At 39.5% G+C, this 27,144-nt stretch overlaps 2 protein-coding genes and 1 non-coding gene across 4 annotated transcripts in view; 2 read left to right on the top strand and 1 right to left on the bottom strand.

Annotated features, from left to right (window-relative positions):
• LOC140948523 (caskin-2-like) lies at nucleotides 1–5,218 on the top strand. The gene is made up of 5 exons (XM_073397772.1): nucleotides 1–471; nucleotides 2,067–2,237; nucleotides 3,905–3,980; nucleotides 4,146–4,398; nucleotides 5,002–5,218. Exons 1-5 carry the CDS (start codon nucleotides 285–287, stop codon nucleotides 5,107–5,109), a joined length of 795 nt encoding a protein of 264 aa, XP_073253873.1. The 5' UTR covers nucleotides 1–284; the 3' UTR covers nucleotides 5,110–5,218.
• Nucleotides 5,219–6,186: 968 nt separating this feature from the next.
• The window catches only part of LOC140947501 (uncharacterized), a 66,682-nt gene continuing 45,724 nt past the window's right edge, over nucleotides 6,187–27,144 (bottom strand). For both annotated transcript variants that reach the window (XM_073396614.1, XM_073396615.1), the window contains 12 exons: nucleotides 26,446–26,577; nucleotides 24,448–24,645; nucleotides 23,795–23,986; nucleotides 21,753–21,998; nucleotides 20,612–20,845; nucleotides 19,842–20,030; nucleotides 17,698–17,787; nucleotides 16,229–16,384; nucleotides 10,948–11,112; nucleotides 7,924–8,055; nucleotides 6,814–7,032; nucleotides 6,187–6,311 (listed from right to left, as the gene is read on the bottom strand). In XM_073396614.1, coding sequence (XP_073252715.1) covers nucleotides 6,815–7,032; nucleotides 7,924–8,055; nucleotides 10,948–11,112; nucleotides 16,229–16,384; nucleotides 17,698–17,787; nucleotides 19,842–20,030; nucleotides 20,612–20,845; nucleotides 21,753–21,998; nucleotides 23,795–23,986; nucleotides 24,448–24,645; nucleotides 26,446–26,577 — 1,952 coding nt within the window. In that variant the 3' untranslated portion in view covers nucleotides 6,187–6,311; nucleotide 6,814. The remainder of the gene's footprint in view (nucleotides 6,312–6,813; nucleotides 7,033–7,923; nucleotides 8,056–10,947; nucleotides 11,113–16,228; nucleotides 16,385–17,697; nucleotides 17,788–19,841; nucleotides 20,031–20,611; nucleotides 20,846–21,752; nucleotides 21,999–23,794; nucleotides 23,987–24,447; nucleotides 24,646–26,445; nucleotides 26,578–27,144) is intronic.
• Trnan-auu (transfer RNA asparagine (anticodon AUU)) lies at nucleotides 23,575–23,648 on the top strand. The gene has a single exon. It is a non-coding gene; the product is annotated as a tRNA-Asn (tRNA).

The raw sequence follows: 27,144 nt of genomic DNA, 5'->3' as shown, positions 1-27,144 counted from the left end.
CTTAAGACTGCAGCAAAGGCTGATAAAGTGAATTGTGGCCTATTCATTGCTAGGTAACGCCATAATAGCGTCCAGTGGTAATTTTAATCAGGAAAAATCTGAAAACACAATGATAGTTGACAATTGAGTGACGAGCACAGAGGACGTAGGAATAATTTCATTGAGTCTACCAGTGAAGTTGTCATCGGTCAACAGATTTAAACTACTGCCTTTGAGAAAAACTGGAACTAATACAACTGGCCACGAATTTGCTGAGTGCCGTCCGTGTTACAAACTGAATTAAGATGTCATCCGAGGAGGGTAGTGTGAGTCAGCTCTTGAAACAACTGGGTCTGCAAGACTTTTCCTCTCGTTTTTCTGAGCGCGGATATGACCGTGTGTGCGATATTTTATATCTTGAAAATGAAGATCTTACCTCGCTTATCCATGATGAAAAGCTACAATCAAGCTACAGAGCAGCACTTCAGAAAGGTACTTGACAGTTTTGTAGGTAAAAATTAAATTGAGAGTCACTAAATATGAGCATTTTCTAGTCTTTGCACCTGCAGTAAATTCTTTGGCCTACTATATCAGTTTTATAAAATACTCTCAAGACAACCTCTAATATACTGACCTTGAAAACCATAAACTGAACGCTGCTATAGGCCATTCTCATTGGTCGAGTAATCCTAGAAAACCCAATTATATAATACTAGTTGTCCTTGCGGATACAATAACGCTCCGTATATTCTATCTGTTCTTTGTTATCGGACTTAAGTGAAATTACGAGTACACCGAGTAAGCAGCGCTGTGTCGCATGGTCTCTGCACTCATGCAAATATTAACTTGTTTTATGAAAACATTATTATGACACGTGCATCAAAAACTAACATCTTTTTAAAAAGTTATTTCCGCCAACTCAACAAATGAATTATACAGTAACACCTTTATCGCTTTTAACCAGAGTATTGCCCTGCCGTGAAATAATGGATTTATTTCAATGTTATTGATTTTTTCAAGGAAATATATGGACAGGCATTGTTTTATATGAACAAGTACTTCGAAAACTGAGATAATGAAATTCACTGTGCGGCGATGCATGCAACACGTGTTCGACAACAATGATCTGGATCGAGTTGTATTAATAAATGTCATAACAAATGGTCGTATGCATTGTGACTGATAATCACTTTATTCTAACTAATTGACGCCTTTTTCACATCGAATAAAATCTCGAGAAGATTTAACACATGACCACTCAGCACTTCGAAACTCATCAGACTTTTCAGCAGATCTTGCCGCACGTCACAGAGTGGGCCGTTTCACGCTAAATTTCGTAGATTTAACTACAGTCTCAGTCAAAATTGTTGGGACACTACTTTCTCCCTGTCCTCCCAATGTTGGAGTAAAAGATTTGCTAAGTTAAAATTGGGAGAGAGAGGAGACGAGCGAGAACGGAAAAAACAGCGTTCGAGTGGAAGTGTCCCAACTATTTTTCTCGAAACCTGTGGCATACAGAATAAGGATGGGAGAATCCATGAGTGAAGGGTTGTGGAGATCGGGGGAAATTTCAAAACATATTGTTCGGGAATATTTGAATTGTTCACAAAAAAAATATTATTGTTGGCTATGTTCGCGTTTTCCTTTTTTCGCACTCCGTTTTTTTCACAAGTTTTAATTTTGACGATTTTGTCTCAAGCAAAACACGGTAATCGCGCTGAAAGTGGGTATCGTGGACAATTTGTAAGAGTGACGAATAAAGAGAGGATGATCTATTTTTAAAGGCAGGCCAATTTTTCTCCTAGTGGTATTATCATACACGGATTCCGTTTATACTAGAGATTATTAGTTCTCCCATCATATTGAGAAAATGCAGACTCCTACCTTTTTGTGTCTCATCCTACACCGAAGTGTTTTTCAGATTGGTTTTTACTAGAGCGAGGTCTTAACTATTCACTAACCTCTAAAGTTTGGAAAGAATTGAAATAAATAAATAAATAAATAAGACTTATTCTTTCCTTACTTAAGAGATTAGTGAGTGAAGACCTCAACCTGGTCGAATACTCCTCGATGATTTTTCCTTTCAGACCCTGAACTAGTGAAATTGTGGCTTCACTCTTTAGGACTGGAACAGTATTTTAATCAGTTTCAGGCCTCTGGCTTCACAAGTTTGGCCCTTTGCGCTAAGGTGAGCCTGCAGTCACTGGCTGACATGGGCATAGACCTTCCAGGACATAAAAGGCGGCTTTACAGGGAAGGTAAGCAAACGACTAGGTCCTGCACAGATTACAAACTTTCTAAATGCTATATAAAATAATCAAATACATTGGAACCCTCAATATAACGAGGTAACCGGTATAACGAATGATTTTGTTTACCCCAGTTACAGGAACTGGTATATGGAAAAGTACCTCTATATAACGAAACCTCTTTATAGCGAGAAAATTTTTCCAGTCCCTTAGCACGTCGTTATATCGAGGTTCCACTGTACACTCAGTGGAAACTCCATTCAAGGAACTGCCTCGTTACCGAGGCAAGTGTCCCTTGAATAAACTGCAGGTTGTGAAGGTTGGGCTGGGGTTTGTCAATAAATAATATATTTTTCTTTTATTCTTCCTCGGAATCTGCTGTTAGTAGTTATTATTTCAAGCAGCTCGATAATTTATTTAAAAAAGTGATTAAATTATCTCTGCGATGGTGTATGTTGAATTTCCACAAGTGCAGTACATCGATTTAGGTGCGATAGTTTATGTTTTGAAATCTGTCGCCATTGTGACTAGTGCACACTCTTGAACTCTGATTAAATGATTTTTGCGGCCAGTCACGTTTTGGGTGCTAAGATGTCCCCTGAATGGAGATAAACTTGGATTTCGGGACCCACAAAAAGTCTCCCTTTCCACTGAAGAGAGGTGTCTCTTCAATAAAGCAAGTGACAAATACAAAGATTATGAGAACATTTATCCGGGACAAAAATTTTGTGTCCCCTGAATGGGGGGGGGGGGAGGAGGGGGAGTCCCAAAGAAGAGGTTCCACTGTATTATTATTATTATCAAAAACTTTTGAAACAAAAAAAAAAGATCTTGGGTGACATAGCTCGGCTAGATAAAAAAAATTGCCTCACAATTTGAAGAAAGGTGTAAACAACACCGCAAATACAAAATAAGTTTCAAAGGACAAAATTTGAAGACGATTAACAGAGATGGTAATTGGTGTTTAGATTAACTGCATGTTCATTCTAACAGCTTAAGTTATCTCTGTTGTTTATAGTTTGAAATTTTAGAAGTAGATATAGGTTTAATGTGATCGTTCGGGTGAGCGTAGTCCTGTATAAGACTGTTGTTGACAGTGACTGCGGTTTCGACAACCTGTGTGGTAGTCAAGAGTTGTATCCGTGTCAGTTGAAGGTATTCTGGTTATTGGCCTGATTGGTCAATTAGGTTCAATTAATAATGCTTGAGAGCGAAGCCGTAATTTTATCTGATTTACAATTTCTTCGCGCAAATTAACGTTAACTACCATGCACAGCAAGTAGCAATACTTAACAGAATGGTACAGACTTAGCCTGGTAAAACAGCAAGCATTTCGCGACGCCATCGCCCTGGTTTCCCCGCGAGGCTATGTCTGACGGAAACGAACGAAGAAATTCTATAATGATGCGTCACTACCCAGGACTGGGCAGTGCTTCTGATTGGTTAAAGCAAATTTCTCACGCGGCACTACCAATCAGAGGCACTACCCAGATCTGGGTATAAAATTTCTGAGCTGCGCTCGTTTTTCAGACTACCCTGCCAGCAGTGTGTGGTCAGACGTCATTTCGTGGCGAAACCAGTAGTGGTATCGCGGAATGTCATGATCAGCTGTTTTGTCAGGCTAGTATGGACAGAATTATCTCAAGCTGAACCATGCGTTGCTTTGCTATGAACAGCTCAAAACCTGTTGAGACAAGGAAAAGTGGTGGCCGAGGGAGCCTGGGAAGAGCACGAGCAGTTAAGAGGAGGAAGGTGAGCGACTAAGAATTTAGATTCCCCGATTTTCATCTTTATGGGGCGGGTAAGAAGGGAAATTGCGGAAAGGTTAAAAAAGTAGGGGGCGGGAAAGAAGGTGCAGCGAAAAATCTCCCCGATTCCCGTCTGGGTTACGAGTAGGTATCTCAACTTCCCTTACAGGTTCGGTAAATTTCTTTGTCTCACAGCTGACATTTTTCACCCGAAAGAAGATGTCAAGGATATTCGTAGTCGAAGAGTAAAGTTCATGGTTGACTCTGGAAGCGATATAGTGACGTTGACCGATAATATCATTGAGGAGTTGCATCTGCCTAAAATTGGCTGGTGCGAGCAGGAGGGAGCCGATGGAATCAAACAAAAAAAGCCCTTCTACAGCGCTTGCCTTGGTATAGGAGAGAAGAAGATAAATGTTAAGGTACGTGTTGCTTTGACGTATTGATTTGCAGAAATGGGGGTGAAAGACAAAGTTATTCATTCAAAATATTTCTCCATTTCTGGAAGGCTCGAATCAGTTAGAGTTGACCACATTTGCAAGACGTTTACGAAATTTGAGCAATGACGACAATAGCATAGCGTTAATGCCAGAAAATGGACGGCACCCGAGAAGCCCCGGAGACGAAGTTGTTTAGGTACAGCAAAAACAAAGTGGCGGAACTTTTTACACGTTTGGCGAAGACGAAATAGCTAAACGTTTATAGTACTGTGCAAAGACACACTGCTGCTCTACTAAAACAGCAGTCAGTGAGCTAACCAATCCTCGTTCCCAGGGTGTCTTGGTTGCTGTGCTTTCTCTGTAGTTACCCAGCACCATTGATGTCCCCGACGTCTACAAAATTGGTTTAACGCTAGCTAGTTACAGTCGCCTCTTGTTTGGGTTAGCAGATGATTCAAGAGTCAAAGCTTACATCTTTTCTATGGCTGCATATTATGTCATGAAACAAAAAACTGATTTAAATCTATTATAAGAAAGCTTTAATATTGATGTATTGAAAGTATTGAAAATGATGTTTCTTGTTAGGTAGTTCAAGATCCAAAAGTAAACACTTTGGGAACCCCAGTGATGCGCGAATTTTGTCATCGCATTGATGAGGAAAAACATTTTTGGCTCACTAAGGATGTCGCCTAGGCTGTTGACTGGCCAAAAGGATATGTCAAAGGAAACATCAGGAAGAGTGAACTTTTGCTAGAGAATGAAAAGAAATCTTTTATGTAGTACCATTTTTAGTTATAATGAACACGGTATGCATGTGTCTTACTACTTGCCTGATTTTTTTTACAAAAAGAATGAAGAAATAATAAAAGCATTTGCAGTTTTTCTTTTGTGTTTTTAATTATTCTTTTAACTTGGGTTATTCATAAGCGACGTAAGCACAAGTGCAAGAAGTTTGCAAAGAAGTGCAAGCACATCCAAGAAAAGGAAAAATTTGGGGTCGTTGTCAGCCTCGTACCCAGGCTTTCACTTCCCTTAGAAAACGGGCAAGGGGGAAGGCCTTGGGAAGAGTTAAGTTCCTAGTTTGATAAAAGGAAAAGGTCTGAAAGCCTTTAACTGATGAGTGAATCTTAAAAAATAGAGAATACATCGGGGGTTTCCTTTTACTAAAGCTCATTTGACATTCATCTTTATGAAATTTTCTTCTCATAAAAAACCTGTTCATTGAGGAATTTGGCTAGCCCTGGCCTCATGAACCATTCCTCGAAGGCCACGACGATGAACTACACTGACAGTGATAGATCATTTTAATTTTCGACCAGAAAAATCATCGGGATTCTCAAGAGAGATGGATATGTGATGAGCGACCAGTCATTTTACTGATCGACTAAAGACGAAGAGAAGCGCCTATGAAATCATACTTTAATTTGACCCCAGCCAGAAAATGAACACTTAGTTTTCAAGCTATCTCCTATTGAAATAAATGCAGGAATAAAGGGACTACCTCCCTAGTCCCCACGCGTTCCGGCTCCTTCCTTTTTCAGGGCACGTGGATGAACGTGGATTAAAAAACCACACACCACTCGACTGCCACGCAATCTCGTTTCCAGGACCTTACCCTTCGCTTTGGGGCTCGGCCAGCCTCAAGGCTTAGAGAAAACCTTGGGAACGATGCTACGCTTTACTTTTTATAGCATCCTTCCCATGATGTTCTGCATCTTAGTGGCGCCTGAGACCTAACAGGCGTAAAAAAATAAAACGCACAAATAGAACCTTGATACCAAATCACTTTTAATGAATACTGATGTTATAGTTCAGTTATAGTGTTTGCTTTTATCTAGTTCGGGAAAGATTTACCCTAAACAGCATGTCCAGTTCTCTCAAGCATCTATACGTTTCTATAAGTAAAAAGAGACAAAAATCATATTATTAATGTTTTTGTTATTGTTGGGTTAGTGAGGCATAGTCCTAATGGCGTCTTTTGACTTAAGTTTTCTCTTTTTGGACACCATGCAAGCAGATCCGGCCTTGAACATTTTTTAGTCGCGGGTGTATCTCGTTGGGCCAGCACCTGGCATCTACATCGCTAAATCGCATGTATGATCATCCAATGAAGTCACTTCCTCACTCCCATTTCCTGTCGGGCAAAGTTCTAATTTGTAATTAATCTAGTTGCTATATTGTTTGAAATAAACAAGGTCTCTCTTCCGTAGAGGCTCCTGTCGGGTATTCCAATATTAAAAATTGTAAGCCTGCGGTAGACGATGGGAAAAGAAAAAAGGGAGGAGCCTTTCTTCCTTTCTTTCCTCTTCCCATCGTCCCCCGGGGTTTTTAACTCTCCCCAGACTTACTAACACACAAAGAGGCCGCGGTGGAGGAGAGAGGTAAGGCAAATCGTACCTTAATAAAACGGCTCGTCCAAGGAGCCAGAGCCGACGTCATTCACTTTTGCCACATTAATCTGTGCAATTTTTTTGTCCTCTCCATGTGTATTAGTAGCACGGCACTCATATGAACCAGAGTTCTCATACGTAGCACCAGTGATAGTCAGCTTGGAGCCAATCAGCGTACCACTGCCGTCTTTAATGTCGGCCTGGGACATCTTGCCAAGGAAACTCGCTTCAAAGAAATGAAATGCCGTTAGCGTGGCACTAGAAAACAAGACTTACAGTTAATGACTGGCTTCAAGGAAAAACAAAAAAGAAAACAGCTGAAAATTTGACAGCTTGTCTTGACACATTGCAGATGGCACATTTTCGTCCAATCAGAAGACGTTTTTTACTTTGGAGGAATAGCAATTTTGTTCTGGTATATCTGCCACTCTGTATATAGGCGGTGTTTACATGACACCGGGGCCACTTTCCCCCCGAAGCGAGTTCACTCCGGTTCCCTCTCATGGCTCTACATTTGTTTACATGATACCACCACAAAATGTTACGCTGGCGCGAGTCACCCCGGCGTGAGTTCACCCCGGTTGTTGTACCGGCGCGACAATTTCGTTCCGGTACGAAAACTCGCAAAGGTATCATGTAAACGCGAAACAAGAAACAACCACATGTTTCGGTGTGAAATCGGTCTGACGGTGGACTGGAACGGGTGGCGCATGCGTAATGTTTGCGATTTTGAATCACACGTATATTTTATTGACATAAAGTGTACCCTCAGATAACGAGATATGAAATGACCCAGTTAGCATGTAAACGGGATACGACATCAAAAGGTCATCCCGGTATGAAGCTCGCGCCGATGAGAGTTTTCTCATGTAAACACCCCCTGTCTTTTTACACGTTATGTCTGCTACCCGTCTGCTTACCCTTTATGTCTGCTTACCCGGTGTGTCCGCTTACCCGGTATGTCCACTTACCCGGTATGTCTTCTTACCCGGTTATTTCCGCTTATCCGTTAAGTCTGGTACCCGGTATGTCTGCTTACCCGAGGGCAAGCATGTCGTCTTACCCGATATATCTCAGTGCTTACACGGTATGACTGCTACCTGGTATGTCTGCTTACCCGTTATGTTTTTTAAGAATTTCCAGAAGTAGTCAGGGGCTGGGATTCCACTTGCATAACAGTCAACCGACACTGTTTCCCCTTCTTTAATGTTGGATACCAATGGCTCCATTCTGTTTATTATCGTCCTCGCTAAAAACAGATTTAAATCAAAGTGAATTGACCAATTACAAGCACTCTGGAGCCCATAACTCGGAGCCAGTAACTCCCTTGTGCCATGCAACGGATTCATCACAGACCAGTTTATTTTAGATCGATTTTCCTGCAAATTTTGAATATCAAATTTGTCTTAAAAATCAGTCATGCATTAAAAACCGGACAGTAGAAAAAAGTATTCCTGATATTTTGGAAGCATTTACCTCTTCTTTTTGCAAATATTGTACTACTGATGCGCACGTATACGGAAAGATGCTTCCATTTTCGCGGGAAAAGGTGCTGAAAAATGATGTTTAAAATAACTTGATCTGTGAAAACGCCGTTGCATAGGTTAAGTATGGGGGGGTTACACGCTCTAGCGTATGGCTCCTGACGAATTTTATTTTTGGTGTCCTTCAATTCTCTTCGCATAGAGGAGATGTTTTATGTTTTACCGGCCACAATTGTATACTGAATACAGACCTACCCAGAAGGGATGAACCACGAGCGGGAATACAAGCTCCATCTCTGGTGCCGCCCCTACCTAATCCCACTTCCCGCTATTATAGATAGACCTTAAGGGTGCTCACTGCCAGAAATTTGTTGCCTTAAGTGGTTCTATTATGTTCCTCGTGAATCAGATGATAGAATGATTCTATTTTACATATGAAACACTTTCTAATAGTTAGATTGTAATAGTGTGAAGTGGGCAAAACTCACGTACATGAGCCAATCTAGTCTACAACAGCCGTTCTTTGAGTCACCACGCAATGTTCCTTCCCACAAATGATAACGAGTCGCTATCATGCTGGGCCGGATTGTTCAAAGCAGGGTTAAGTTAACCCATGGTTAGTGCGAAATTTGATTTCATATATGAAAGTTTGAGAAGCAAATTTATTTGTATTCTTTTTGCCTACAATTGATGATTGGATGCTCTAAAAAAGAGAGAGAAAATTCTCCGGGAAAATGCTTTTGAATAAAAGAAAAAGAAACCCAGGTTAAAATTTAACCCTGGGTTAGCGCTAATCGGCCTTCAAACAACAACTGGGCCCTGAATTTTAATACTTATCGAAAGTGGTGTATTTGGTTTAAGTTGGCAACCTCATCCCCAGGGTTTTTTTCCTTAGAAAATGGAAGGGGGGCATCCCCAGGGTATTTTTTCTTTAGAAAATGCAAGCGGCCGGGCCAGACATCCCCAGGGTATTTTTCCTCGAAAACTGGAAGGGGCGGGAAAGGCCCTGGTTGCGAGGTTGGAGAAACGTGGATGAAGGGATGGGATGGGACACTGATTTTGAATGACTAATTAGTCTTTAAACATGTTTTTTTTTATAGGATATCCTTACGTATAAAACAAAACACGGGTCTATGAAAGCGCAATCAAATGTTCATAACAAAAATAAACACAAAACAGACCGAGTAAAAGATTAAGGTACATAGCGTACTCAGTTTGTATACTTCTAAATGGCCGTGGTCGACTAGAGGTTTCTCGGCAGTTGAGAGGGACGTACATGCCTATATATGATATGATTGCTTTTGAGTGACTTATGTAGGTGATACAGAAGTGAAATTACGGTCTGCCCACCGGAGTAGAATAAAGTAGAAGTTGTGGAGAGATCACGGCGCAAGTGTTAGCCTAACAAACCTGCTTATTTTGTTTTGTTGAATAGAGCCTCTTTAGATTCGAGGACGAGTACGACTACGAGGACGAGATTAGTTATTTTAATTCGCGTATTCTAAAGAATTTTATTATACAGACACGAGTGTTTTACTGGATAATATACCACTCGTAAAATTCATAAAAACTTCATCCGGGACCCGAGTGGTTTATTTTCCATAATCAGTCACACGTGAGTTTATCGATGACGTAATTTTGGTCATTTCCCTCTATTATTTTATCGATGTCTTTTTGTCTATATAATAAAAAGAACATTACACGGCGGCTTGAAGATATGAATTTTATTTTCGAGTGGCAAAAACAATATTTTACTCACTCGCTGAGCTCGTTCGTAAAACATTGTTTTGCCACTCGAAAATAAAATTCATATCTTCGCGCCAGCGTGTAATATCCTCTATGATGATTATATGGAGGAGAGTGTTTTACTGGGAACTAAACCACTCGTAGATTCCATACGCCACTTCATCCGGGACCTGAGTGGCGTATTTTCCGTATGTCACCTTTGTGAGTGTCGTATCGTTCAATGACGTCACGATTCCCGCCTTCTTGCTTTTGTTGAATTGGTTTCTCCATATAATAAAAAGAACATTACACGTTGGCTCGAAGATATGAATTTTATGTTCTCGTGGCAAGAACAATATCTCACTCGTTCGCTTCGCTCACTCGTGAGATATCGTTCTTGCCACTCGAACATAAATTCATATCTTCTCGCCACCGTGTAATCTCCTCTATATACACCCTGGAAAGTTTTATTGCACTTCTTTTTCACCAGCAAAGTTAGCACGGTTATTTTCAATAAAGAAGGTTAAGCGCTCTCCCGATCGTATGATGATAAAACTTCTAACCGTTGATAACTTGCTCCCGCCACGCTAAAATTCGCTAAAATTCGTAGTTGAATGACCACGGCTACCAAGTTTTCCCACCAAAATGACGCTGATTCAAGCGCGTGCACTGCTTAGTCTATTATTGAGAAAATGTCGTTCTTGTCTTCGTCCTTGTCTTAGGATTTTAAGGTCTCTAACGTAAACACAGCAACGGTAAAACAGATATCTGGGCCCGTTAATTACCGGGACTTTCGAGAAACGGGACCCTGGATTCTTAGCAACTGGTCTGGTAGGATTCCTCAAGACAGATGACAGGTTTTAAACACTCACTTAAGGGCGGCAGAGGTTTTTGTCCGATCTACAGTCGACTTGGTACATTAGTTGACTAACCTCCGCACTCAGCCAGTTTTGAAGCGCCCAGTGAGAGAGTATGAGTGCCGTTAGGACATGGCGTACAGCTCTTTTGTTGGACTTTGTCCTGATAGGTATTGCGTGGGCAATACTGACAGTTTGGTCCCAGTCCAGACTGAGAAAACCGTCCAGCACTGCAGACAGCTAGAAGAGTAAAATAAAACAATTAATTAAACACTTAAATATACAAGGACTTAACTGGGAGGAGGAAGGTGTATCGCACATTTTGACTCGGCTATTTACTAACAGTCCAGTGTCGAGTTGGCGACGACCGCTGAATCGAAGACGTGAAGACGCATTTTTTACAGGCTTAGCCTCCATCTGAAATGATATATTCAAATTCCAAAGAGAAAAAGACCTGTTTATTACTTTGTCTATTGTGTATATTCAAATTTTAAACACTAACTCGCAGAAATTTCTGAATATTTTACTTTACGTCGAGGCTAACCCTGTTTGAATGGTAGTTAATGTTTGTATTCACCGGTAATTTTTAATTCGAAACTGGACTATGTCAACTGCATTTACATGGCCAGCTATTAAATAAAGCAACTCTACCTAGACAGCCGGCAGTACGAACTCAAATTTGAAGAACCAAGATCCACTTCCATAAGCCTTAGTTCTAGCCTTTATCCTGTAAAGTTGCGACTTCGTACTTGTTCTGACAAACTAAGATGCTCCAAAACACTTAAAATTGAAGGCAAGGCAGATCGGACAGCTATGGATGGGTAATTTCATTTACTTACCCTGTCCGGCCAATCAGCCTTACCTTCAACTTTAAGTGTTGTATATTCTATATTGCTGATCCTGATCTACACCAAGATTCGGCTTTTTCTCGCTGCTGTTTGTTCAAGTGGTCCTTGCAAGAATTGTTCGCTAAGACGCTCCAATTCAGCAGCATGTCATGAAAAATGGGTAAGCGCATTTGGATATTTTGACGGGGTATTACTCCTTTACATCAACGTAGATGGAATTATTTTAGATCAATTACTCAGGTAAGTTAAGGAGTGGGTCACGCATTATTCTGTAAAGAAGTCAAGCGGAGTGGTCTATCGTTGAAAGAAAACGTCCGATCAACAACATACGATCAAGTGAGCTTTATGCACAATAGCGTTCTCATAGTAACCTACCACGCTACCACTTCAATCAATCAATCAATCAGTCAATCAATTTATTAACGTCAATACATGGGATGGTGCTGCCCCGATCATCCGATCCAGATCGAGGTTTATGTGTAAAACGCATGACAATAAAAATACTAAGTCAATAAAGATACAATGCATTTGAATAAAAATCCTTAACTTCCGGTTTGTTCTTTAAAGGCTTCTACACACTAGGAAAAATTAACTTCTCTGAAATTTTTTTTTGCAATATTACTTTTAAGGCCTCTTTTCAAATGTAATTGAAGGGCGACATCAAGGTTTGACGGTTATTGCATGACAAAACAGTGTCACTTTTCATTGGTCACGTGACATGGACACGCATTCCAATTGGCCACTTGCACGATGGCGTCATTTTACTACTACGACCAAAATCCTTTTCGTTTCTCCTTTCATATTTAAATTTTGTAATCCCAGTGAGGTTTGAATAACAAAGGGCCTAATTTGCAAAAGAAAGCAAAACCCTGAAGGATTCTGGTCGTAGTAGTAAAATGATGTCATCGTACAAATGGCCTATTGGCTTCGTGTAGAATACCCAGTTCATGAAACCATTCAAGCCTCATTTTGCGCGTCAATTTGTGTTAAACTAGAGTGCGCTTAACCTAAACAAATAAGGAAATTTGATATCATTTACGGTAACGTGACTGATTGGTGACAAAGTCTTGTCAACTGGATTCAGCTTGTCAAGTGTGAGTCCTTGGCAACGTTTCTTTTCGTTATCTTGAAGATAAGATTATGGTTTTTCATAAAGGTGTGAGGAAAAATGATGAATTTCGCTTTTTCTTAGATAATCAGATTATCGATGTTGTACAAGAGTACACTTATTTAGGAACTCAAATGTCCTCGTCGGGAAATTTCTCAGTGTCACGTGAACATCTCAAGGAGAAAGCTCTTCATGCCCTCTTCAGCTTGAGACGACACATGAATCTTAGCAAACTAAAAGCAGCTCTTGCCTGTAAAGTATTTGATACTATAATGATCTCCCCTATTCTTACATGTAACAGCGGAATTTGGCCGGGAAGTGTTTGCCAAACCAGATTTTAAGACCTGGGACGGCTCACACATCGAAAAGACACACCTTCAATTTTGCAAACGTTACTTGGAGGTAAACAACAAGGCTTCTAAATAGCTTGTAGAGCAGACAGAACTTGGTCATTTTCCTCTAAAAATCACTATCAATCAAAAAATTCCCAACTACATTTTGTATATTCAGTCAAAAGATGAAGAATCTTTCGTCAAACAATCTTTTGTAATTTCATTTGACTTGTGTAATTGCAAAAATAGCTTCCACTCCCATTTGATGAATATGTCAGGATATTTTAACCTACCTGACTTTAATCCTGATATATTAGATAACGCCATGGTAAAAAGCTACGTAAGTAAAATGAAACAGTAGTATACGGTATGTCATATTGGCAAAACACCCTTCGACATTCTCAAAAACTTGAATTTTATAGATCTTTTATAACCGATCATACCACCTCTAATTACTTAGACTTTACGAGAGGAACAGCTGGGAGAAGGACTTTAGCCGGTAAAACTACGAATAAGCAATGAAAAACTGATGATACAAATAGGTAGATACAATCAAACTACGAAATATAATAGGCGTTGCCCTTTTCGTGGAGACAATCTAATAGAAGACGAAGTTCGCTTTATTTTTCGTTGTCCTACATACTCTATGATTAGGAATAATTTTACAATAAAAGTCAAGACTCTAATTCCAAATGTTACTCATTTAACGGTAAACGTTTTGATCCATGAACTGTTGAACTCCTCTAATTATTCAATTATCAATATACAATTCATGAAATATTTTTCAGCTTGCTTTGATCTTCGTGAAATATTATTACCAAAGTAACTTAATTGCCCTATGATGTAATTTTGGTTCTTCATCTTTAACAAGAACGCTCTTAGTAGGGTTGAGTCTCGCTTGCTTGGAGATAACTTTTGTTGTCAAAGGCGCCGGTGCTGTTATACTACTTTTTCGTCTGGAATACAAAACGAGTGTTATATGTCATAATGTAAATGCTCAAAACGTAAAAATTACAAGGAGAGACAGGCCGAACATCCTAGCTTCAAACTGGTGTGAAACCTTTGAAAACCTTCTACATATTGATATTGCTCTATTGAGGAGAACTCTTTCAGGGATTTGACACTCAAAAATTGAACGATGATTTTTATCGGTATCAGGAGCCCATGACTCTGTCAGTATAAATATACATAGCTTCTTTGTAGTGGACTAAGATACGGCTCAGTACGGTATATGTTCAGTACAGGAAAAATGTGTAAGTCTAACAGAACCTTATACAACACACAGTTAATTCAGTTTGGGAGTACTCCTGCTGAATTATTTGTTGTCCGTTTTATAAGATATCAATATCGCATGAAAGTAATTACATTTTCCATAGCTGCTTAGTATCTACTTTTAATATCTCCTCACATTCTCAGAGTACAATATTTAGAGTTGTACATAGCATACATTTTATCACAGTATCACTGGGATAAAGCGTTTCATTTTCCAGGAAAATTTCAATTTCTCGTCAAAACAATCACTGACTTAGATAGACTCGGATTATAGTTTACTTGAATGTAGTGTTCAGTACAGCGAACAGGGCTATGTTCTGTGAAATTTATCTACAATCTGCGGCCCACATCACCACTGATCCACGATTTATTTATTTATTTTATTTTCAAGTTCTTTTTAACCGATCCTCGATCCCTGATTCCTCGATCCCCGATCCTGATTTTTTAGTAAACCTTGAAGTTTTGCTCATTAAGATTGTTCTTTTTTTTTTCGACCACTGAAGTGATCAGTTGTTCCAAAATAATCAACACTTTCAAGCGATAGAATTCTAGGACCAACCCTTTCCGGAAAAGCTCGATATGGGATTTCTATTCTATGGACCTGAAGTGCTGCAAGTAGAGTGCGCGGATAGTCAACTTCGAAGCTACCCGTATAAACACATACGTAACGTTAGGGTGGATTTCCACTGACGCGTTTTTGGCTCCGCACGTTAAAGCACATAAATTTTAATTACGTAAATAATGTAGAGGCAAGATATAAAGTGTTGAGATTAAACGTCAAGTTGAGCGAGTTTCTACTTTTACGCTTACAAAATTGTACGTGCGACCTTTCATACATTGCTTCTATTTTATTTGCGAACGTAAATTTTACGCACATACGCACGTAAAAATTACGCGACAGTGGATACTTGATATCTCAAGTATTTATAAAGTGCAACACGACTTCAGATCTTAACAACTGCGAAAATCTATCAATTAAATACATAAAACAAGAGTGAATCTATTTAACCGTAGATTTCCAGTAACTGCGACAATATTCTGAGAAACGTAACGCCTTAAAACACCACAAAATAGGATTTCCACGCTATAATATTTTCTCATCCTACTTGGGGAAATTTCATTTTTAATATGCCTGCATGTCGTGCATAATGACACGAAAATCAAGGGCTTCGTTTAAAGTTACATCATTGCCAAACTTTTATGCGTCATTTCAGTCATCGCCGAAAATATACCGCATGCTCATCACGAGACTATTTTAATTGCCTACAGTGAAAGTCGTCACGATTCTTATCCCCAGTTTCCACGGTCTTCGCTAGGAACGCGTGGCCTACAAACTAGGTCCCACCGACAAAAAAAAAAAAACACTGCATTTTTAGAGTCTCGCTCTGCTAAAGCAAGCTCGACTAAATAGCTTTTCCAATTTTGCATGTACTTGTAAGGTAATGCAAATAAAGCTAGTTGTTGTTATTAAATACTGTAGATAGACCACCCCCCTTTCGTTTTCACATATGCCTCAATTGACCCTCTCCTTAATACACCTGGGCCCAGTTGTTCGAACGCCGGTTAGCACTAACCCGGGGTTAAATTTTAACCCGGCTTTCTTTTTCATGTTATTAAACACTCTCTCGGATAATTTTCTGTATTCTTTTTAGAGTATCCAATCATCAAATTGTAGGCAAGAAGAATTAAACTGAATTTGAATTTTAAGCTCTAATATCTGAGTTCAAAGTCCGCACTAACACTGGGTTGTCTTAACCCAGCTTCGAACAACCTGGCCCAGGGTAAGAGAAACTTACCTTTGCAATCTGAGGCGCTCTTGGCTCCAGGTAGTGACGAAGTTCCCGCGGAACACTGAGTACATTTTAATTGTCCTTGCTGGTCATTATAGGATCCCGCGGGACAAGGGCTGCAGTCGGTGCTGGAGCTTCTGTACGTCCCGGTGGGACATTTAGCTGTGAGAGATGTCAATATTATATCTGTTCAATAAATCGATCTTGGATGTTATCGAGCATTACTTTTCTAAGGTGCAAGGTCGGAGGAGTCCGAACACCCCCCGGGGCACTCAACAAAGTTTTATACAGGGGGGCTCTGCCCTGAGGTCCAACCCCTTACCCTTTTACATACAATTTTTAAAAAGGTGCCCGTTTCGTGTATCTTCTATTGACAAATGGTACCCCTTTCACATAACTAGTTTAGAACTTTATCCCTTTTAACTGCTGTACATAGACTGTCTTTTAAATATGAATCAATCACCGACAAAACCGGAACTTTTTTCAACTTTTTGAAGCTACAACTACCCGTTAGCCCTTTTGGGCCTTCTTATAGACCAAAATGACAGATTTCCATACCCTTTCATATACTTAAACTATTGAAATCCCGACCCTTTCATACACCTGAAGCCTGAAAAAGGTACCCCTTCTGGTGGAGCCTCCCCGTATAGGCCCTTATAAGGAGTCCCCCCTCCTCCCCCCCCACCCCCACGGACACCTTATTTATTAGACCAGAGGATTTTCAAAAGTACTTGACTAACTGCTTTGAGAATAAACTAATTACAACCCTTGAGTCGCAAAGACAACTTCCTTCTTGTGCTTTAAAAGAGAAAATTACTTTGCACTGTAACAGAGCCTTTCAACCATGGGGCTCTTGTTCAAATTGACGAAATTAATTAACAACATCAGAGACATGTTTTAGATGATTTGTTTCCTAACCAGCAGGCTACAGTTGTTCAAAAGGTTGATAACGCCATCCATCAGATGAACTCACTATCTATATGGTGGATAAAGCACGCCAGTTGGTTCAGTTTCCTAACACTTATCCGCTGGATAATGATTTATCCTTTAGATAGCGCCATCCAACTTTTGAACAACTGGGACCAGACATGTCCTGCAAAGGCCTTCTATGATAGCAAAGGGATAGGAGACTGGTTTGAATTAGAAACTAAAGCCAGTAAAGCGTGCAAAGACATGCAGAAAGTAATTCCTTCAATCGTATGCACTAGTTGAAACCTCTTACCAAAATCTTCTGCATCCGCCAATGGTGCTTTAGTGAAAAACATTACAAATCCTCGTTTTGAAAAAACGGGGTTGAAAAACCTCTCTATTACTTTCTCAGCCAATCAAAACGACCAACTGGCATTTCCGTATAAAGGTTAATTCCCAGCGCTTGGCGACAGCTACGTTCACTTTGAGTGCCAGTATTATTAGCCAGCGTATTAGCTTTGTGTTTGGTTCAACTAGATTTTATAAACATCAACTTTATTACTTACCACAGTATGTTTTGGTCCCAACGAAACTGGTCACTGTCATCTCGATTCGATTTTCTTGACATGCGGTGTTTGGATCTTTAGTGCTAGCCTCTGTAATGGATACAACATTTGTACTCAGAAATTGTTAACTTTTGGATATAATGGGCACTCCATTTGCACGAAACGTCACGAGAGGACCATAATTCATTTCGTTTTTTACTTTCATGCTTAAATTTGGTAATTCCTTGAAATAACAAAAACCCTAATTTGTGCAAGAAAGCAAATCCCTGAAGGATCCAGGGCCGAGTTGATCAAAGCAGGGTTAATATAACCCGGGGTTAGTGCGAGATTTTTTATTCAGATTTGAAAGCTTAAAAGCGTTTCAGTTTTAATTCTTTTTGTCTACAAGTTGATGATTGGAAGCTCTAAAATTAACAGAGAAAATTTTCTGAGAAAATGCTTTTGAACACAAGAAAAAGAAACGCGGGTTAAATTTAACCCCGGGTTAAGCGCTAATCGGTTTTCGAACAACCGGGCATTAGTAGCAAATTGATGCCAAACGGCCTATTACAACATAGCAATACATACCCAATTGCAAAAATGTTGTCATAGAAAAATTTAAAAAATTGAATTGGAGAAATACGAATAGGAGTGAAGTAGGCACTCTCACTACATCTTGAGGTCTGTTCTGATGAAAGGGTTTAAAGCCCAAAACGACTTTGTATTAAGCAATTTACTTTGTCTTCTCTCAAGTGATTTCAGATGGGGGTATTGGAACGCACTTCAAAAGTTTATTTTGGGAGGATTATGCAAATGACTACAGGTAATTCCTATTTGGCTTTTTTTTATTATTTGTTTTTTTGTTTGTTTTCTTTTTGTGGGACAACTTTACTGCAATAAAGTGTAAACTCTTAGAAGTTTCATTGGTTGAATTAGAAGAAAGTGATAGTGAAAGTTGCGGATGAGAAAACGTGTCCACTGATATATTTGCAGTTCTGGACAACACTAAAAGCTCCGGGTAGGGCACTTAAGGAAAGTATCATGAGTAGAAGTGTGCCACAGAGGCCATCAAACCCTGATTTCTTAAAGACAACAACTGTTCATTTCGATACCCTGTTTAAGACAAGACATCATCACATCACGGAATTTATTTTTTTGGAAAAAAAATTTGGTACCTTGAATGTAGACCGCTCATCGCCAACAATCACACCCATTTAAGTCTAAAAGGACGCCGTGTTCAAGACACTAAATTACCCTGTTCAAGACTCAAGACCCTATAAACCATTCAGTTTTGGAAGCAAGGACCGCAGTGACAAAATAGAGGCACCGGATCCTGACAAAGGATCTAATCAGCCATTTATAACGGAAAGATCTAGAGGAAAGGCTAATTTTACTGTAAGGAATGTGATTTGCCAATATTTTGGAAGGCAGTGTACAGCATTTCTTCTTCAGGGTCTTACAAATGACTAAGTAAACTAAGACGTTACAATTTGCCGGCTATCCTTTATTTTCAATTGTAAATGAGATTCAATTCCCTCACTGATAGCCTGCGAACAGCAGACGCATTTCCGGTCGTCGCTTCTCTCCTTCCGAAAAATAGGGAGAGAGGCGACGACCGGAAATGCGTCTGCTGTTCGCATGCTACTCACTGAGGACATGTCTGGAACACCAACATGGTCGCCGTTTTATTGTTTTGGAACACCAATATTGCGGACGTGACGTCATGTAAAAAAAACTATATAACTTTAAGTCACAAATTTTAGAATTTGGAATAGAGCGTTTTCACTCACGTGGCCAGCATCTATGCAAATTTATTGGAACAAAAGAAAGTTTTTACATAAGAAAAGAGTTCAACTCCCACAGGATTAGTTTGGAACACCAACATGTCCGCCGTTTCATTGTCTTGGAACACCAATATGGCCGCCTTGACGTCATGTGAAAACGCTCTATAGAGCGCTTTGACTCACGTGGCGAGCAGCTATGCAAATTTATATTAAAAAAAAGAAAGCGTTTGCATAAGAAAGGAATTCAAATCCCAGAGGACTGGTTTGGGACACCAACATGGCCGCCGTTTCATTGTTTTGGAACACCAATATAGCGGATGTGACGTTACGTGACAACGCCCCATAGTAAAATTGCAAACACTGTTATGTGGTTTCTCTTACCAACGCAATCAGGAATTCGATCACTGGGTGTCCAGGTGCCAGAACTGGTGTCACACTGCCAGAAAAGTGCACTTGTTTTGTACAGCTGACTTCCGCTATTACACGTCACAGTGCAGAAATTATTGCCACCAAACGAGCTGCATAATTTGGTGCCACCGACAGGACCGTCTGGATCGGAACACTTCGGCCCTATGGCAAGGATATCACATATATAAAAAACTGAGTAACATATTTTGTTTACACATCCCGTTTAGTACTGATTTCATTCACCAAACAGTCAGAAAACTTGTTTGTATAAAAAAAATTATCCCCAGGACTTGATACCACATTTAAAATTCTGAGTAACAGCTTTGTTTACCAACCCTTCAGTTAAGATATTATGCACAAAAAAGTTAGAAAACTTCTAAGGGCCCGTTTAAATGGAGCTGGAGGAACCCAGGTAGGTGAAATAACCAGACTGGATTCGAACCTATGACCTCCCAGTATGCAGGACGCGTTTCAAATATGAACCTCGTATATGGCCTCGCTCTCCATGAGTTCTCCGTACATAGATGTACATATATGTATGCATTGTTCCCAGTCATATGTACAATATCAATAAACTAAACTAAACTGGAGTTGTCTACTCGACTTAGGGTTAAGGTTTTCCGTTCTCAAACTTTGAGTCGTTTTGACATATCGTTGGATATGATAATCATCCCCTGTTTATTTATTGCTACATATGCACATTCAAAACGATTAAAATATCTGCGATGAGCTAGTTAACTTACGTAGGAGCTGCACCACAAATTTGCACTCGGCACTATTTCCTGCATCATCCACAGCGGTATAGGTGACATAAGTGGTTCCCAGCTGAAAGGTGCTACCACTAGAGTGTGATTTGTCCACTGTTTTGACTTTCACATTGTCGCTGACGGTCGGTTCTACCCAAGTCACAGCCTTGGGACCACCGCTTATTTCGTGAATGTTTTGAGGACAATTTGAAATTGTTGGAGCTTCCTTATCTAAATAAAACAGAAAATTTCGTATCGATCGTGTACTTGAATTTCAGTGTTTATTCTTTTCAAAATAACATTAAGTTCCAAAAAAACTGAGATTAGCTGCCGGTAGCTCGTCTAGCTCATCTTCGCTTTTAATGCCGCACTTTGCGACAGTTGATCTGATGCTTCCATTTTCTTAAAAGGTGAATTTTCGACCTTTCGTATGTTATGAATAACATATCATTCGTTCGATAAAAAAGTGCCGCATTCCTCAAAATTAACAGCTGGATTTAAGTAACCGACTCAACCGTTGCTGGGCGCTAGCGAATGTTTCCAAATACGTCAAAAGTGTCTCAAATGGTTTTATCTCTGCTTTAGAAGCATGTTTGGTTAATTTGAAGTTGCCGTTAAAAATATTTACCTGCTATGGTCTTCTCGAAAGTTTTAGGTGGCTTTTTCCTCTCATCCGAAAGTGTTAGCTAAAATGATCGATGGGTCCAGTCGAACGCTCGAGGTCATGGAGTAGCGGTACGTTCAAACGTAAGGGATTTTTTGTCTCTGTACCGTGTAAAAAAGACTGTACCTTAATTTTCAAAAGACCTTCTTTAAACAATGATCGCAACATCTTGCTAATAGAATGTGGAAAACACAACGTCTGTAAATCTTATACGTACGTTTAATAGAAAAACTCCGAATATCTTAGACGAATGGAACTAAAGGAATGGTTGTACTGAATTGTTTAGCCTTTCCCGAGCTTTAGAAATTTCTAGGCAATATTTGCTGCCTTCGAACAGTTCCTGTACAGTAGTATATCGGGACCAAACTACGTTTGATTGCTGAAATGAAGGTACGGACTGATGTTATACTGAACGCGCGGCACACTAAGATGTATATATAGATATATATTGACATGACGAAAAAATTCAGTTACCATAGATGATAACAAAGATTGAACAACTTTCTGATCCCTCAGAGTTACTTGCAGTCCACGTGACCTTTGTTGTACCATACGGGAACTGGTAACTAGAGGAGATTTCAGGTGGACTGATTGTTATTTGTGCAAGTTCAACGTTTGACGTGGGTCCCTTCCACACACTGCTGACGTCAGCTGTTGATTTTCCTAGGAGTAAGTCCTGTGTTATAAGATCTGGGCATCTGATCCAGGGCTTAGATACAACTAAAACCAAAGACACAGCTGTTTTTTATTATCACGGCGTTACACTCTGTCAAAAATGAATCTGATTCACCTCTCTCCACAATTAAAAGTCCCAATATGTAATTTTCAAATATTGAAGACAGTTGTAAATCATAGATCAGCAAAAGCTGTCTAATGTTAATTTTCACAATTAACCTTTGCTAATTTTTTTCCAAACAAGGACTATTGTTTATTTCGCTCTCAAGTACTGTTTCGTGGGAAACACTAATAAAAAATTTCACTTTCCAGTTTCGGCAGTACTAATGCACAAGCTGAAGCCAGGTTTATTTATAATGTAAAACAAACCCTGAACACAATGCCAAAGGAGAAGAGATGTCAGTGGAATTCAGAACCTTGAGCCGTAAAACGACCAAACATTTTTAGCACTTAAGTAGTCGTCACAAATTGGAAAATACTAATCAGTATGGCATTCTAATCTTAGGCCCTGTTCAAACGTCGAATTTCACATGTGCCGAATTTAATTGCTATTTTAGTCGGCTAAAATAGCTAAATGTGGAATTTGATTCAAACGTCGAATTTAACTCACTGAACTCTGTCGAATTTAACTCTCTTCGCTGTCAATATTCCCAGTAATATAATAATAATTTACTAAAATTCATTCATTAAGTTCGGCACATGTAAAATGCGACGTTTGATTCAAAAGTCGAACCTAAGTCGAATCTTCGACTGTTTCAGTCGCAGATACGGCAAACGTTGCATTTAATTTAAACAGTCGAATTTAATTGATTCAAACGTCGCACTTCACATGCATTTAACTCTCGCGTTAAGTTCGGCGCATGTGAAATTCGACGTTTGAACCGGGCCTTAGAGTGCCAATATTACTTTTTCAGACTGCGTTTTCCGGGAGTTTGTTACAACTAATAGGTCCTATAATCAGTACGGCCCTAAGAGACCTAACACCTAAACAATAAAAATATTCCTTTGAACTGAGATTTCTGGTAACCTTTACAGAGAGAATTTTTTATGGCTATACACAAAAAACCCCAAAGATTTACAGATAACCAAGCAACCCACCATTTCATTAGCGTGTTCAAAGACCCTCTGTTTTCTCTTAAGAGATCGTTGAGCGCGCGTATGACAATATAATCCGTGGGGGATTTATTGACAACTAGAGCATTAGGAGTTGGGGGTAGAGAAGGTTGATTTTCGAAAAGAAAAACAAAACAACGTCTGTGTACAGGCTACCATTTCATAGATACGCTCTTCCTTGTAGCCTCCCATGTTTGGCTCGTCACACAATCCTCCCCAACGAAAAAGCGAAGGAACATGTGACGAAGAGGAACGTCTAAAGGAGGAATTACACTGTCGCGTAATGAAAATTACGCGACAGTGGAAATCCACCATAAGAACGTCTGCGTTGGAGGCTATCTTCCTTGCCAATATGAAGAAATTTACTGGCAAAATTTCCGGGTACCTTAAGAGAGAAAGAGTATTTACGTGACTGCGCGATGCAGTTAATATCGTGTGTTCACTTGACACTATGTGACTACGCGATGCGGTAGTTATGTCAGCCCACAATTGACCTGATCACCACTGAGTTCTCAGTAGCTCAGTGGTTAGAGCATCCGACTATTATACGGAAGGCCGTGGGTTCAATTTCCATCTAGAACTCAAAATGTTTTTCTATGTTCTTCTCGCCTACATATCATTTCATTTATTATCTTAAGAATCATAAAGGAAAGCTATTTTAATAATAATAATATTAAAAATATTTAAAAAATCGAAGCTTAAGAGTAAGAGACAAATATATTCTGTACGTTTTTTACAAGTAGGAGCGGTTCCGTCCCAGGTCCCATCTTCTTGACACACTCGGAATTGACCACCTTGGAGAGTGTAACCGCTGGAACAATAGTACGAACACTTGTTTTGGTATTTGCCACCAGATGACGTACATGATGAAGGTAGTAAGCCTCCATTTGAAATAGCGGAAAGTTGTGGGCAGGTGACAGCTGTTGAAACAAGCAGACAAAGTTAGTTTAACATGCACTAAGACAACTAGCCAGCAATGCTTGGCGTATATTTTTTCATGCCGACGAAATATAGTGTTAGACTGGGATTAGGCTCCATAGAGGGGTAGGAAAGAAAAAAAAGTAGAAGCGAAAAAACTGGAGGTGGGAGGGGAGGGGGGGGGTGCAGCGAAAGGAACTCATTCCATTTTTTCCCTCACCTTCTCCTCGCGACTTTAAACCCCATTTCCACCAAAACGGAGAGCCTGTTCGCAGGCTGATAGTGTATGCGTTGCCGCGAATTGATTTTGAGAAAGTAAAGAGATTCGAGGACCAGAAAAAAGTGGCATAAGGGAAGAAACAAAAGGTGGACAAACTCGTTTCTTATGGTCTCAAGTTCGCCTTCAAATTGGCAAACTGTAATCGCTGCACAATTTGAGTGGCATTTGGCGGGTTGTTCTTACCATTACAAGTTCCCATGGTCCCCTGCCATAGTCCTTTACTGCCACAGGTGAGAATTCCATGTGACATGTTAGAAAGGTTATATCCCACTTGGCACTTCATGACACACTTGTCACCGTAGAAGTTCGAGTTTGCTCCAGTGCAGCGCGCAGGCTCCAGTTTGCCACCAATGGGAGTGACTAGAGGACCGCATCCTACGGCTAAGTAGGATAGACAAAATCCTCAAAATGAGTGGTTAAAGTCAAAGTGAAATTTATAAGAATTTATAAGTTATCTGGCTGTGAAGATCAGTAAAGGAAGCTTAAATGGGCTATGACAAGCGAATATTGCTGTTTAAGGTCGTCGCCTTTACGGGCCAATACACAAAATGTAGTCCTGTAGAGTTATCAAAAAGATATAAAAAATTTATCAGGCAGCAAGTTACGGTGGCCCGTAAGGGACATAACAATATATTTTTTGCTTAAGTTATCGCGCGATAATTAGTAATGGTAACAGGACTGAGTGGATTCCAATTCGATCTGTAATCATACGAGTGATTAACAAAATCGGACGACCGCGAAGCGGGAGTCCGATTTGTTTAATCACGAGTATGATTACAGACCGAATTGGACGACACGAAGTTTTGTTACCAATTAATCATAACTTTAACAAAATTTGTGATATAATAGGCTATTTTTTAAATCAAAACACACGAAATTCGAAATTTTGTTTTGCTAGCAGTGAAAATTTAAGCGCGCGCATGATGACGCGTACTGTCCTATTAAACTGTCTAATTAAGGCTGAAATTAGGGCAGTTGATAGCCAATAAGATTTGACAATTTTGTTATAGTTACGATCAGTCATTTTATCGCGCGATAAGTTTGAATTATCGCGCCACAATTAGTCAGTTTATCGCGCGATAAATGAGAAAATTTAAGAATTATTGCCCGATAATTAGCTAGTTTATCGCCCGTACTAGCCATGATATTAAAATTTGGGTGGTTCCTGTAGGCAAATCATTAAAATTTGAAAAAGTTGGCCCATAGTTTTCAAGTTTTAATCCATGTCCATCCCTGCCTTCCGTAAGAACAGACGACAATCGATTCAATGCCTAACTTGAATATAGCATAAATAAGGTATTGGCTTCTATTTAAATTCCTCAAAAACAGAGGGCGTGGTCTAAATTTTTAAGCTTTCAATCAGTAACACAAAATAACTTTTAGGCAGACTTCCGTGATTTAACTTCAACAACTTTGAATTATGGTTGAAGACATTAATTGTCACGTGACCTATCAAGGCTATTTTTAGCTCAAATGTTCTATTTGGCAAAATGGCATCACCTTTCATTACTTTCTGGAAGTGGCAGTTATCGTTATAGTGATGAGACTTGCAGATATATCATTCTGTGGCGGCCGGGCCTTTTAAGTTAATATTTTAGACAGGGACGAAATTCGAAAACCGTTTGATAAGGGAACTGGGCATTAGTACAAAAATCCTTTTATTTGCTCTTTCAATAAAGTATTCAACAAAACCCAGGCACAAATGTTTAGTCGTTAAGCATAACAGTGACATGTTTGGTAGCAATTTCTTTGATTGACTGCTATTATAAACTTGTGCCTTTTCTAATTTAAGTTTTTTTCGTGCGAAATGGCCGTTCAAGGTCACGTGACCTAATTTGCATATTCTTTTCAACTGAATTGCGTAACTTTTTAGACTCATTATCCTGCTCAAGTTTTACTGCTATTAATTTTCAAGATATAGACCACCCCTCAACATTTGAAGGAAATTAAGAAAAAAAAACCCATGCTTTAATTTTCTTGAGAGTCTTTAATGACAAAACTGGACCATTGTTTTTGGAGTTCAATTCTTGGGAAGACCAGGAGCCCCTGGGAGCAGGACACATTTTAGCTATTCAAATAGATAGCAAATAGCTAAGTCACACTATACTGGATCAACCTTTTAGTGTTGGCACGTAAAGTTACCTGGTATAGTCATTGTGAAAATAGCCTAAAATAACGTACCTACACAGAGCTTGTTGTTTGCACCCTGATTATAACCCGTCTTACAACGACACCAGAAATCTCCATCTTTGTCCGTGCAATATGATGACGTCTTGTTACATGAATCGATGCCCCTTGTGCATTCATTTATATCTGAAAAAATAAAAAAGAAGCACCCGAAGAGTGCATGTGCCGTATAAGTAGTTTACTTTTACCTTGGGCTGGCATCTTGTTGTGGCAGTGAGGCCTGCGTGTCTCAATGGCCATAAGCCGTTATGTCCGCTGTGCCTTTTCATCACTGCTCAAGAGTAAATTATTATATTCCCTGATTCTAAATGATGCTGCTTGTGGTTTTATGCAAGGTGGACCTGAACGAAATGATTCAATTTAGGTATTTGGGCCGTCCATGACAAATGTTGGTTTTTGATACTGAATATCGGCTCAAGATACGATCATAGTTAAAAGAGGAAAACGGTTATAAAAGACGAAAAAAACGGTCCTGCAGTTTATGCTGGCAACTGCTTGACGGAGTTAAGTTTTTGTTACCAAATTTCATGGAATAAATTAATGCGATGTTTTTATCGGTCCAACATCAAAATGACAAAAATGCTATTGAACACAAACTTTTATGCTGGAAACTAAAAATCTTTGTCCTTACAAATCGAACATAGATATTTAAGATTTATTCTTGAAATGACTTCCATCTAAATATTTATAAGT

This window comes from Porites lutea, chromosome 9, assembly GCF_958299795.1.
Source record: "Porites lutea chromosome 9, jaPorLute2.1, whole genome shotgun sequence".
Taxonomy (NCBI): domain Eukaryota; kingdom Metazoa; phylum Cnidaria; class Anthozoa; order Scleractinia; family Poritidae; genus Porites; species Porites lutea.
This window is presented reverse-complemented; position numbering and strand designations above follow the sequence as displayed.